The sequence below is a fragment of the Sceloporus undulatus genome, chromosome 4 (assembly GCF_019175285.1).
Source record: "Sceloporus undulatus isolate JIND9_A2432 ecotype Alabama chromosome 4, SceUnd_v1.1, whole genome shotgun sequence".
NCBI classification, from domain to species: domain Eukaryota; kingdom Metazoa; phylum Chordata; class Lepidosauria; order Squamata; family Phrynosomatidae; genus Sceloporus; species Sceloporus undulatus.
In genome coordinates, this window is record NC_056525.1 from 72,537,302 (window position 1) to 72,548,981 (window position 11,680).

At 38.2% G+C, this 11,680-nt stretch overlaps 1 protein-coding gene across 10 annotated transcripts in view; it reads left to right on the forward strand.

The window, feature by feature from the left end:
* The window catches only part of ST3GAL3 (ST3 beta-galactoside alpha-2,3-sialyltransferase 3), a 301,371-nt gene that overhangs the window by 76,199 nt on the left and 213,492 nt on the right, over positions 1–11,680 (forward strand). For 9 of the 10 annotated variants that reach the window (XM_042462929.1, XM_042462928.1, XM_042462930.1 and 6 more), the window contains one exon: positions 6,746–6,788. In XM_042462929.1, coding sequence (XP_042318863.1) covers positions 6,746–6,788 — 43 coding nt within the window. Of the gene's footprint in view, positions 1–6,745; positions 6,789–9,403; positions 9,463–11,680 lie in introns of those variants that run through there. The other variant, XM_042462937.1, reaches the window with a different exon arrangement.

Sequence of the window (11,680 nt, forward strand, 5' to 3'; positions counted from 1 at the left end):
TGCTGTTCATTAATATGAACAACATTTTATTTCAGTTTCTATGATAGTGGGAGAGTTTGGCCTAACAGTTGCTAGCCCCAATTGCTAGATCCACTGAATGGTAAGCCAATACTTATATAATAATGGATATTTATATGCGCCCATCACTGGGAATCCGGGCGGCTTAAAACAGAAGGGATAATAGACGGTTCCCTGCCCTCAGGCTTAAAATCTAAAAAGACACGACACAAAAGGAGAAGAGAATGGGGGGGGGGCGGGGAGGAGGGGATCGGTCCAGCATTCTTCTCTCCCTCTGAGGCCTGGACCAGGCAGAGAGGACCGGATGGAGGGCTCTTCTTCTTCAGGCTAGCCCTGTGGGAGCTGGGCCTGCCTGTTCACTCCCTCTCCGGCCAAAGGATGACAGTTATGGAGGGAGGAGCCTTTTCTTCAGGCTAGCCCTGATGGAGCTGGGCCAGCCTATTCTCTCCCTTCAGCCCAAAAGGATGGCAGTTATAGAGGGAGGGCGCTCTGTCTTCATATATCTACTTTATATAGATAAAGTAGACATGCTCTAACTGGGATTGGTAGTTTGTTTTGGACGTGTGTCTCTCAAAAGTTCCAAATTACTCTATTTCAGTGGTTCTCAAACTTTTTACCCTTGTGATACCCCCCCCCCCCTTTCTTTTTACATCTACATGTGGATATTAGGGCCCTCTTGAAGTAGTATATACATAAAAATATTTTGTCTGTTTGTTTGTTTATGGGATATATAGCCTGCCTTTCTCCCAAAATGGGATTCAAGTCAGCTTACAATATTTAAAATGATATTTTCATTCACACATTCATTTGTATTCATATTTTAACATTTTATAAAGAAAGAATGTATTTCAAATTAGAACAGATTTATTTAAATAAATTCAATATTTAAATCAACACATGTGTACATTTTATATATAAAGTGTGGGAAGAGGAGGAGGAGGGATCAAGGCCTCCAAGTATTGCCCCCCCTTGCCCCCCCCAGGGTGCCACTCCACCATCTGAGAACCACTGCTCTGTTTTAAAGCTACCATGAGAACCTATCTGCTATGAGTAAGGCAGCTTTTAGTGCATTATGTTGTTTTATGCCTTCAAGTTATTTCCGATTTATGGGGACCCTAAAGCGATCCTGTCATAGGGTTTTCTTGGCAACATTTGTTCAGAGGAAATTTGCCCTCGCCTTTTCTGAGGCTGAGAAAGTGTGACTTGCATAAAGTCACTCAGTGGGTTTCCATTTCTGAGGAGGGATAGGAACCCTCTTCTCTAGAGTCCTAGTCCAATGCTCAGACCACTATACCATACTAGCTCTCTTTTAATGCTTAGGATGAATAATTGCCATGGTGGTCTAAAAAGTTTTATTAAACTTAATGGTCAGGGGAGGTTGATCTCTCTGGTACTTTCCCTTGTTTTCCTCTGCTTCATTTCTGGATAATAGTAATTACTCCATGTTTTATATCCCTGACAGTTTAACTGGGAGTTGGCTGCTTTGCTAATGCCTGCTATACCTTGGTTGTCAAGTGCAGCAGCTCTTTTATATTTTTGGTCTCTCTTTCCACCTTGTGTCTGCTCTATATGAATATCCCTGGGTGGGAATCTTTCTGAAAGAATCATTTAATCTATCTGTTTTTTCAGTAAAATATTCCCATGTCCTCTTCTTTATTATTTGTCTTGTTTTACAGATCAAGTTGACTTTCCCCAGAGGTCACCAAGAACTTGTGCACATTACTTTTTGTTAATATTATCTTTGACTTTTACTAGGGAATGTGATACAACTTCAGAAGCAGAGCAAAACCCTTTTGTGAAACAGTCACTTAGGAATGTTTAACTACATTTACGCAAAGATACATAGCATGGAATAAAATCACAGTTTATGTTGCAAAGACTTGTGTGTGTGTATAAGAAGATAACTTTTTAGAGAAGGGTCAAATATGGTATCCTTACTTAAAAAACAGCAACACTCTTTCTCTAGCTTCCAGTATAATCTTGACTAATGGATTTCCTAGAATCTACTCTACTCTGGGGAAGGCAAATCCTTTTAGACTTAGAATGTGTTGTCTCCAAAAGGGTAGTAGTAATATTGACTTGTATAGGGATAACATTGACTACCATTACTATTACTACTTTGTTGGGTGAGTAATCCAAATACCATGTAATGGTATAATGTGGACTTCTGAAGAGATGCTGGCAGTCCCATCTACAAAGCTTTACCAGCTGATAAAACTCTTTTATGGTTTGAGAGTTGCATAATGTGACCTGGAACTGATAGAGTGCCACTGAAAAGTGTTCCAAAATTGAATCCAGAAAAGGGGGATTCTGATGTGTCTGGTGTGGGGTTTTCACCAGTAGACAAATTGTAGAGAAAGGGAAATGTCTGAATTTCATAATTGTTGAGTCTTCAGCGAAGAAGGGCATAGATGACCGAAGTTTCTCAATGCTACAGTGCATTGGGATATGAAAACATAAAGCAATGGGATAGGAAGCTTCTTTGTGTGTAGATTCTACATTTGGCCAACAATGCAGTGTAGTTTAAATCCCAATTCACTACCTCCAGGATTTTCTCTATCATATCTTTTCTTAATTAATATTTATGTCTTTTTGTTGCTTTTCTCCCTAATTATGCTATCATGTTCCTGAATAATCTTGTGAGTCCTTTTGTAAGAAGAGGTTATTGCATTTTTTCATCCAGGAAAATGTTGTTTATTTTTATTAATTTAAATGACACTTTTATGTTTGTTTTTAAAAGAGTTTCTTGCAAACAATAATAACCATATCCATGGCATTAAGAGCCTTTGCTTCATTCCTGTGAATCATGCTATTCTGCCCATAGAGTATGGACTTTCTGATATCAACACTGTGCTATTGGCAGTTAAGCTATCTTTGTTGGAAATCAATTTGTAATGAGTTAAAATTGTCAGTTTCAAGGGCTGACCAAACTCTTCTGTATAATATACATCCCTGTAGTCTTTATCAAAATATCTAGTTATCTTGAGATTCCACAGTCTCCTCACTGACCTGCCATCATCCTCTAGTGAGTTTGTTTGCCCAACTGTATTCCAAAACTGTTACTGACTTTCCAACCTGAATGTTTAACAAGTGTGATAGTATACACAAAGGTAATAGATAGATAATTATGGATAGAATATAGATGAAGCACACACATTTCTAATAATGTTTCTGTTTCTCTGCTAAAATATAAAATATAATAGAGGCTCTTAAGCCTAACAGAAGGCTTCAGCACCTCTTCCTTTGTTGAGGGCACAAACTGGCTCTCTTTGGAAGGAATCTTGTCAGGCAGGTGCTGAAGTTGTAGTGTATGTCCTTAGTTTAATTTGTGTAGAGAGTTTTTCATAGTTACGCTGCAGAAGTACATTTATTTTTGTGGTTCAGTCCTTGAGAGATGCATATAAGAAGAGATTCAGTGTCCTTCTCACTGTATAAACATGCAGATGCAGCTGGAAATGTGAAGGTGGACAGATTGTACATGAATCTGCTCTTTCTGTTCTGTTGTCTGTTTGGGTGGTCTTTTGGGAGTTTGGCAACTAGACTAAGAATTTCTCACTTAACTGTCCAGAAGCTAGACTGATCCTGGATGTGCAGAGGAAAGTACCATATTTGTGCCAGTGTTTAGCTTGGCATAAAAACTGTATAGTTTATTGAGCTTGCTGTGCTTGGCTGTAAGTCTGTTTGTATTATTGCTGTTGTACTTTTATTATTAAATTGTTGGCAGTGACTAGGTTCTCATTTGAATCCAGGCTTCCCTACAACATGGAATAATATATTTTTTATCTCTTTTTACCAGAGGCCCAGTGGGTGGTGTTGTGTTTTTTTGTTTTGTTTTTGAGTGAATGAGGGGAAATTCTTTCCTTGTACAGTACTGATAAAGTGCTGGGGTTATCTGGGATATGTTACCCTGTCTGGTACAAAAGTCAGTGAAAACCACCTTCTGGCCTGTTTTGTTCCCATACTTTCATGTTTCTGTTAGTTGGGTAAAGTAATGCCTGTTGGACTAATTCCTCTTCGTTTCTCTTAATTTCACTTAGGTTAAAAAAAATCTTAATTTTCAGTGTTTCTGGTAAGCCTTTGGACTCTTTAGGCTTCTGTTGGACTTTGTTTAATGTATGACTTCCTTTATGAGATCCAGAGTAGCCATAGTTCTCAATCTTGTTAAGACAGATCCACTCATCAGTGTATCTTGTTTTCTTGTTTGAAATTACCATTCTATAGCCTAACTTAGCCTTTTGTTAAAAAAAAAAAGCTGGACACGTAAAACCATTCAGTTTCACATATACAGAATGGAACACGTGAACTCCATCGTTGAAACAATTATACTTAGGAGATTTGAAATATTTACAATATCTGTTTGACTGTCACTGTTAAATCTGGATATCCTTTTACACTCCAAAATAAATTCTATAAATTGGCCTGCAATAATATTATCATAGTGATGTAAAATTGTCTCATCTTAATCTGTATGCTACAGGTGCAATTATTGTAGCTTTGAAAATGCAAATATTTCTTGTTCAATGAGAATCTGAAGAAATTTCAGCTTGTGACTGTGGATCCCCCTCTCCTTTTTAAGTTGTACATGCAAATTAAGTTTGCAGCACATCCTATAGTCAAATTATATTTCTAAAGAATATCTCTTAAATAAAAAGTAAATAAAATCTGCAAATTGTCTTCGTTACACTATACTGGAAAAAAATGAAATAAAATACTTGTGAGGGAAAAAGCTAATTGTATTTCTCCTATGGAACAGGAGAGGGTGTCAGTTATGCCTGAAAGAGGTTTTAAATTTAGGTTGCAAAACAGAGATGGTTTGCAGCAAATTTCTACTGCTGTATTTAAAACTAACATTTTCCTGCAAAAAAAAAATAATAAAAAAAAATCCCTGAATTCTTCATCTGTGTGGATCCCACTCAGGGAAACCTACTAATGCTTGTTATAAATTCTCTTGCCCAGAGGATGTAAGTAGCAATAACTAATCTTCAATTGCAAGCATTTGGAATTTAGAGAGATCAGAGCTTAAGCTGTGCTGCTCTTTTCAATCCTACCTTTTGCCTGTCACAGTCCTAGAGTCTGGAATCTTGTTGAGCGTTGGGAAGTGTAAGACTCCATTGGGATTAAGGCCAATGTGAAAAGGATAGAGGTGAATCGTAGAATGACAGCAATGTGGAACTATGCCTGAGTGTCAACCAGAAAGGATTCTAGCAGTTGTACTGCTGGGGTGATGCTTGCACACTGAGGTAGTGGACACCATTATACAGGAACTCAGGAAAAAAAAGTATATCCACTGCCACAACAAGGAGGTATGCTGGTCTAATGCCAAGAGGATTCTGGCCCTGGTATTGCTGATATAGGATCACTCCAGGTATTTTCTGTTTCCTGATTTTTCTGAGCCTAGATGCATGGATAATGTGGCCCAGGCCATTGGGAAGAATCTGTAGTACGGTACTTGCTTTCAGTCATGTACATATCCAGCTTTGCTAATGGTTTGTCTTCTTTATTAGTTTCCAGGGGACAAATGTAATTTAAAACAATGGTATGTGTATGTAATGCTATTTTAAAGTGTGTGTGATACCTCACACACACTTGATCTTAGCCAAAAGGCCGAGAAGCGTGTGTGTGTGTTTGTTGTTGTTGTGAGCCTCCTAGCTGTATATGACTTATGGCAACCCCAAGGTGACTCTGTCACGGGGTTTTCTTGGCAAGGTTTGTTCAGAGGGGTTTTTTTTTGCCTATGTCTGAGGCTGAGAGTGTGTGACTTGCTCAAGGTCAGCCAGTGGGTTTCCATGCCCAAGAGGGGAATCAAATTTGTTCTCCTAGGTTTTAGTCAAATGTTCAAATGGTATATCTATCTATAGATATATGAAATATTTTATTATATGTAATAAAAGAAATTTATACAGAACTCTACTATTTTCAAAGCACAGTATTGGATATTTTTGGTTTTAATTTTTTTTTTTTACTTGTTTTTGTTTGTGGAGGTAGGTTTAGGTTGTAGAATTTATATGAAGACTGGATGGGAACATGTAAACGCAATCCATAATTTATGGAGTGACACTTGAAGCAGCTGGAAACAGACAGCTAAGCAGCTATTGAACTTAGTTTGCTGGGCCAGAATTTAATTCAGATTGAATTATTTGCATCAGTTGAGATTGCAGTTTGAACATGGTGACAAATTGTCAGTGTCATATCCTTCTGCCATACCGTTTCTGAGTAAAAAAGCAGTTACTGTATGTCTATGACTTTTAAAGCTACTCTACATCTATTCTACCCAGTGTAAAGTAATTCTTCTAGAATGTAATACATTATTTTTCTGAAATAATATATTTTGTATTTTTAAAAAAATTAAATGAAAGGTTTAGCATTTAATTATGATTACTGTACAAATTTAAAATGTAATAGGGTTCAGAGAATCTACATCATGTTCCACATTCAAGATCACATTAAAAGCTGTGTGTGCAGAAAAGAACTCAATTCATTCCAAAAAGAGGGTGCATTGTTGGTGTTTTATGAACTGTATCTGAGAAATAATTGAACTAATTATTGACTTTAGAATGAAGAAGCTGGAAAATTATTTACATGGAAATGCATTTAATAAGATGGTATTGATCTATTATCCATGATGTCACTTCATTCTTAAAAACATTTATGCCCTTCACAAATGAGGTTCTGATAAGAAAGAGTCATGTTGCCTCAGTTACCTGATGATCCTGCTTTTGTCTTTCAGAATATGACAAACTGGGATTTCTCCTGAAGCTGGATTCCAAACTGTGAGTAAATTACAGAAGGTTTTTTTGTGATCTGGTGCAATTGATTTCCTCAGGAGATAAAAACAAAACAAAACAAAATCCCTAAGTTGGATATTGCTCAGTAATGTGCCACAACAGAGGTAGATAACAGAGATAACTGTTAATTCACAATTTTATTCTTAATCAACAAAAAAGTTCTAAAATCATACAATTTTGTTCTTCATGTCTGGTTTTCAGTGTAGTAATGAATTTTGAAGTGCAAGCACTCATTATGACAGTTTCCATAGCTATGCCCATAAGGAGTATTTGAAAATGCAGTCAGCTGTGCTGAACCAATGAACAAGCAGTTTTTATCTCCACCAAGAACAAGTCTTCTGTAAAGCTAATAGGTATTAATTGTCTATTCAAGACCTAGCCACTCCAAATAATAGAGCAAGCTCACAACAATATATTGTTGCCAAAAATAAATAAATAAATAAATAGAAATCCCCCCTCCAGCTACTTGTGAAGATTACAGTTAAACTGAGAGGGAGGAGTGAATCCTGGGGAAGATAACAGAGCTTGTAACTATCCATACTAATGAAGAAGGTCATGATGCGTTAGAGCTCTTATCTCCATTTCCTCACTGATCACATGCAGATCTATTAAAAAAAAGAGACCAACTAAGTTCAATGAGACACCCCCAGTTCATTGTTTTGGGCTTCATGCCCCAAATGCCCCCAAATTATACCACCAAGGTCATTGGGTGGGCCAGTGGGCCACTCTAATCCTCAACAGTTTTCCACCCCTGATTTATAGGTTTATAGGACTATAGCTTAAGATCTGTAATTGCTAGTTCCAGCTAAAGTAGATCACTTGAATCAGTTGCTAAATGGTAAGCCAGAAGTTAGTATTTGCCATTGATTTAGTGGGTCTATTCTAGTTAGGACTGACAGTGCTGTGCGTAGCTCTGTACGTATGTGTGTGTCTTGAGGTTGCCTATCGACATATTGCAACTCCATGAATTTCCTAGAGTTTTCCCAGGAGTGGTTTACCAGGAATTCACAGGAGTGGTTTACCATTGCCTTCCTCTGAAATACAATACAGCACCTGGTGTAAAACTGGAAATTATTAAGAATGACATTTTCAAAAATGACAGATAGCACTCTCTGAATGGGGTAAGAAGTTTAAAATCCATTTAAATTTAAATGTTGTTGTGGTTTTATGGACCTAATCAGTAGTGTCAGGTTTCTGTAGGCCAGGATTGCAGTAAATTAGTCACTGAATTGTACTATTGTGTTTCAAGTTAAATCTTTGGAATTTTAGGTTTTCAATACAGACTAGTTATTATTATTATTATTATTATTATTATTATTATTAAGCTTTATTTATATAGCGCTGTAAATTTACACAGCACTGTACATACAATCTTTTAATTAGATGGTTCCCTGCCCTCAGGCTTACAATCTAAGAAGACATCATACAAAAGGGGAAGGGAGTGGAGGATGGAGCTAGATGCCTTCTGGGAAGGGCTCAGTTCCTTTGGGGAGGCCTGATGGGATTGGCCCACCCTCTCTCTCCCTCAGAAGCCAGGATGGTCATGGCGCTAGTGATATTTTAACTAACAGAAGCTCCATGTTAACTTTATTCAATAAGGGTCTTTTAAAGGGGAGAATTCTTAAGCAGAATATTCTTAAAGAAGTAATGTATGGTGAGTATTCAACAGTATTATTGGATTAGTCCAAATGATGTTGTGTTTATGGACACCTACTTTCTGACTGTGTGGAAGAGGGGAAGCCATTGCAGTTTCCAGTTGAACAACCTTTTCTATGGCCTGTTACAGACTGCCAAAATAAAGCTGCTTCGGGTCTCTTTGGAGGCATGCTATTTAAATGATAGATGGGTCCTAAGAGTCCGGAGGTCGCGCCAAAGCCACACTCCATTCCTAAGCACTGAGTGAAGCTTTGGTGCAGTTTCCGGATTCTTAGGATGCATGCATCATTTAAACAGCATACCTCCAAAGAGACCCGAAGCAGCTTTATTTTGGCAGTCTGTAACAGGCCTATAAGTGTTAGTGTGTCTAGGGACCACAACAATAAATGTGCTACTGCTTGTATAACTAGCAAATCAGTGAAACTCTGCCAGTATACTATATTTTGGCACTAACATTATGTTGGATTTCAGTATTCATGAAAAGTGTAAAAGTGTGAAGCGCATACTGAGTAATCTAAAAAATGCAGTGATAGACAGAGAGAAATGGGCCCAAAACAGATGGACCAAATAAGGCGGCTTCCAGCTGCTTGGGAGCATGGTGTTTAAACAATGTACACCCACAACATAGCCAGAAACCTCTCCAAGGCTGCCTAACGTGGCCTGAAGCTGCTGGCAAAGGGAGCAGATTTAATCTGCTCCTGTCGGCTGCCCGTTTGGAACCACATTGGTGGCCTACTTTGGGACTGGGACGTCCATTTGCTGCAGTCCCAGGCTGATCAGCCACTCCTTTTGGCCCATCTGCTTTGGTCCTAAAATACTTAAAGCTGACCATATGTTCATATGTTCAAACTTGGCTTACACATTGCCTTAGACATTGGGCGAGTGACTATTTAGTAACTACTAGCAATTTGATATAATATGCTTTTTTTGTTGCTTCATTTCAGGTACTATAAATAGCCAGCGCAGAAAGATAAAACAGTTGAGAAATGAAGACTAGAGTGAAGTAAGCCATAACTAGTTCCAGTAAAGTAGCCATGTTAGTAGTGGTAAAATATGTCCTTTTTATATATTTTTTTCCAGTTCTCAAGGTGGTGTAAAGGATAAAAACAATATAAACCAAATACAATTAAAAGCCAATAAATAAATATCCAGTAAAAATAAAATGAAAGCAAAAACAAAGAACTATAAGCTCTGGTGCCTAGTTTGTGATAAGTGGTGGTTTCACAGGCAGAAGCAGCTGTCATCAGGTTCATGCATTGACAAAGTAGAAGATAAAGTATATGTGTGTGCAATATATTCTGAAATATTATTCCTGCTAATTTTTATGTGTTTAAAACCTTTTTATATATATCAGAGCTAAAAATAATAAAATGTATAATCTAGAAGCCCATTATTTGTAAGCAAAGGTTTATATAACATGGGTGCTGTACAGACCAGCAAAAGCACTGGCCTGCATGTGTACTAGGGTTGCCTCGGGGCGCTGCTTATATACGCCCCACAACCCTAGTATGTAATCTGTACATCAAAATGGCAGCGCCCAGTACACATGGGCGCCATCATTTTGATGTGGCAGACGCTTAGTGTCCGCACGTCCTGGCACCATTGTGATGCCGCAAGTGCGCCATTGGCGCATTGCGGCGTCACAAACGCGCTGCATAAAGAACCCGATTTTAAGGGTTCTTTTTACTCTGTGGGGAAGCCCAGTGGTCTGGAGGCTGCGGCTTCCCCGCGGAGCAAACTAGGGCGGTGGGAGACCGCCTGCTTTGGGCGGGCTGTATCCCGCCATGCTTTCTTTCTAGTTTGCAGCCACATCTCTGTAGGACACTTACCAGACTTCTAACATTACCTGAATATTCCAAAATCAATTGTACTCATTTTTAATTTTTTAAAAAGAGAGGATGGTTGGTTGTTTCCAGTGAGGGCAAAAAATCCTGATTTGTTGTTTTTAACTGCCCTCAAGTTGACCCTGACTGTGGATGAGACACCTCCAAAGACCCCTATCCTCTGTTTAGTTCCTGCAGATTCAAGCCTCCCTGATTGAGTCCAGCCATCTGGTGTGCAGACTTCCTCTCTTTCTACTACCTTCTACCTTTCCTAGTATTATTGTCCTTTCTAATGATTCATGCCTTCTCATTATATGGCCAAAATGACAGCCTCACTTTTGTCATCTTTGCTTTCAGGGAGAGCATTATTGAAGAGGACCCGTTTGTTTGTTTGTTTGTTGGTTTGTTTGTTTGTTTGTGGCTGTCTGAGGTATCCTCAGCACTCTTCTCCAGCACCACATCTCAAATGAGCTGATTTTCTACCTATGTGCTTCTTTGCTGTCCAGCTCTCACATCCATACAAAATGATGGAGAATACAATGGCTTGGATGATTCTCACTTAAGTGCTCAGTTGTACTGTATATCTTTACACTTTAGGATCTTGTCTAGTTCTTTCATAGCTGCCCTTCCCATTCTTAGTGTTGTTCTTATTTCTTGACTGCAGTCTCCATTCTGATCAGGTAAAAGAAATCTTTATTTCAATTTTGTCATTATCTAATTTGAATTTATATAGATCCTCTCTGTTCTTTTTTAAAATATTATTTATGTTCAGCAGTAAGCCTGCCTTTGCGCTTTCTTCTTTAACTTTCTTTAGTAATTGTTCTAAACTAGTAGTATGGTGTCATCTGCATATCTTACACTGTTGAGGTTCCTTCCTCCTGTCTTCACTCCACTTTCTTCTGAGTCTAAACCTGCTCTTTCTATCATATTTTCTGTGTACAAGTTGAGCAAATAGGGTGATAGAATCGTCCTTGCCTAACTCTTTTGCCAATTAGAAACCATTCTGTTTCTCCATATTCTATTCTAAAAGTAGCCTCTTGTCTTAAGTACATATTCCTCATCAGGACTATCAAATGTAGTGGCACTCCCATTTCTTTAAGAGCATTCCATAGCTTTTCACGAGCAATGCAATCAAAGGCTTTTCTATAGCCTATAAAGCACATGCTGATTTTGTTGTCGAATTCTTTGGCATTTTCCATTAGCCATCACATGTTCGCAATGTGATCAATAGTGCCTCTTCATTTCCTGACCCCTCTTGTGCCTCTGTGATTTTTCTCTCCATATATAATTGGAATCTATGCTGTAAAATTTTGAGCATTATTTTGCATGCACGGGAAATTAATACTAAGGTCATGCAGTCTTTTCTTTCTCCTTTTCTGTGGTTGGGCATGTATACTG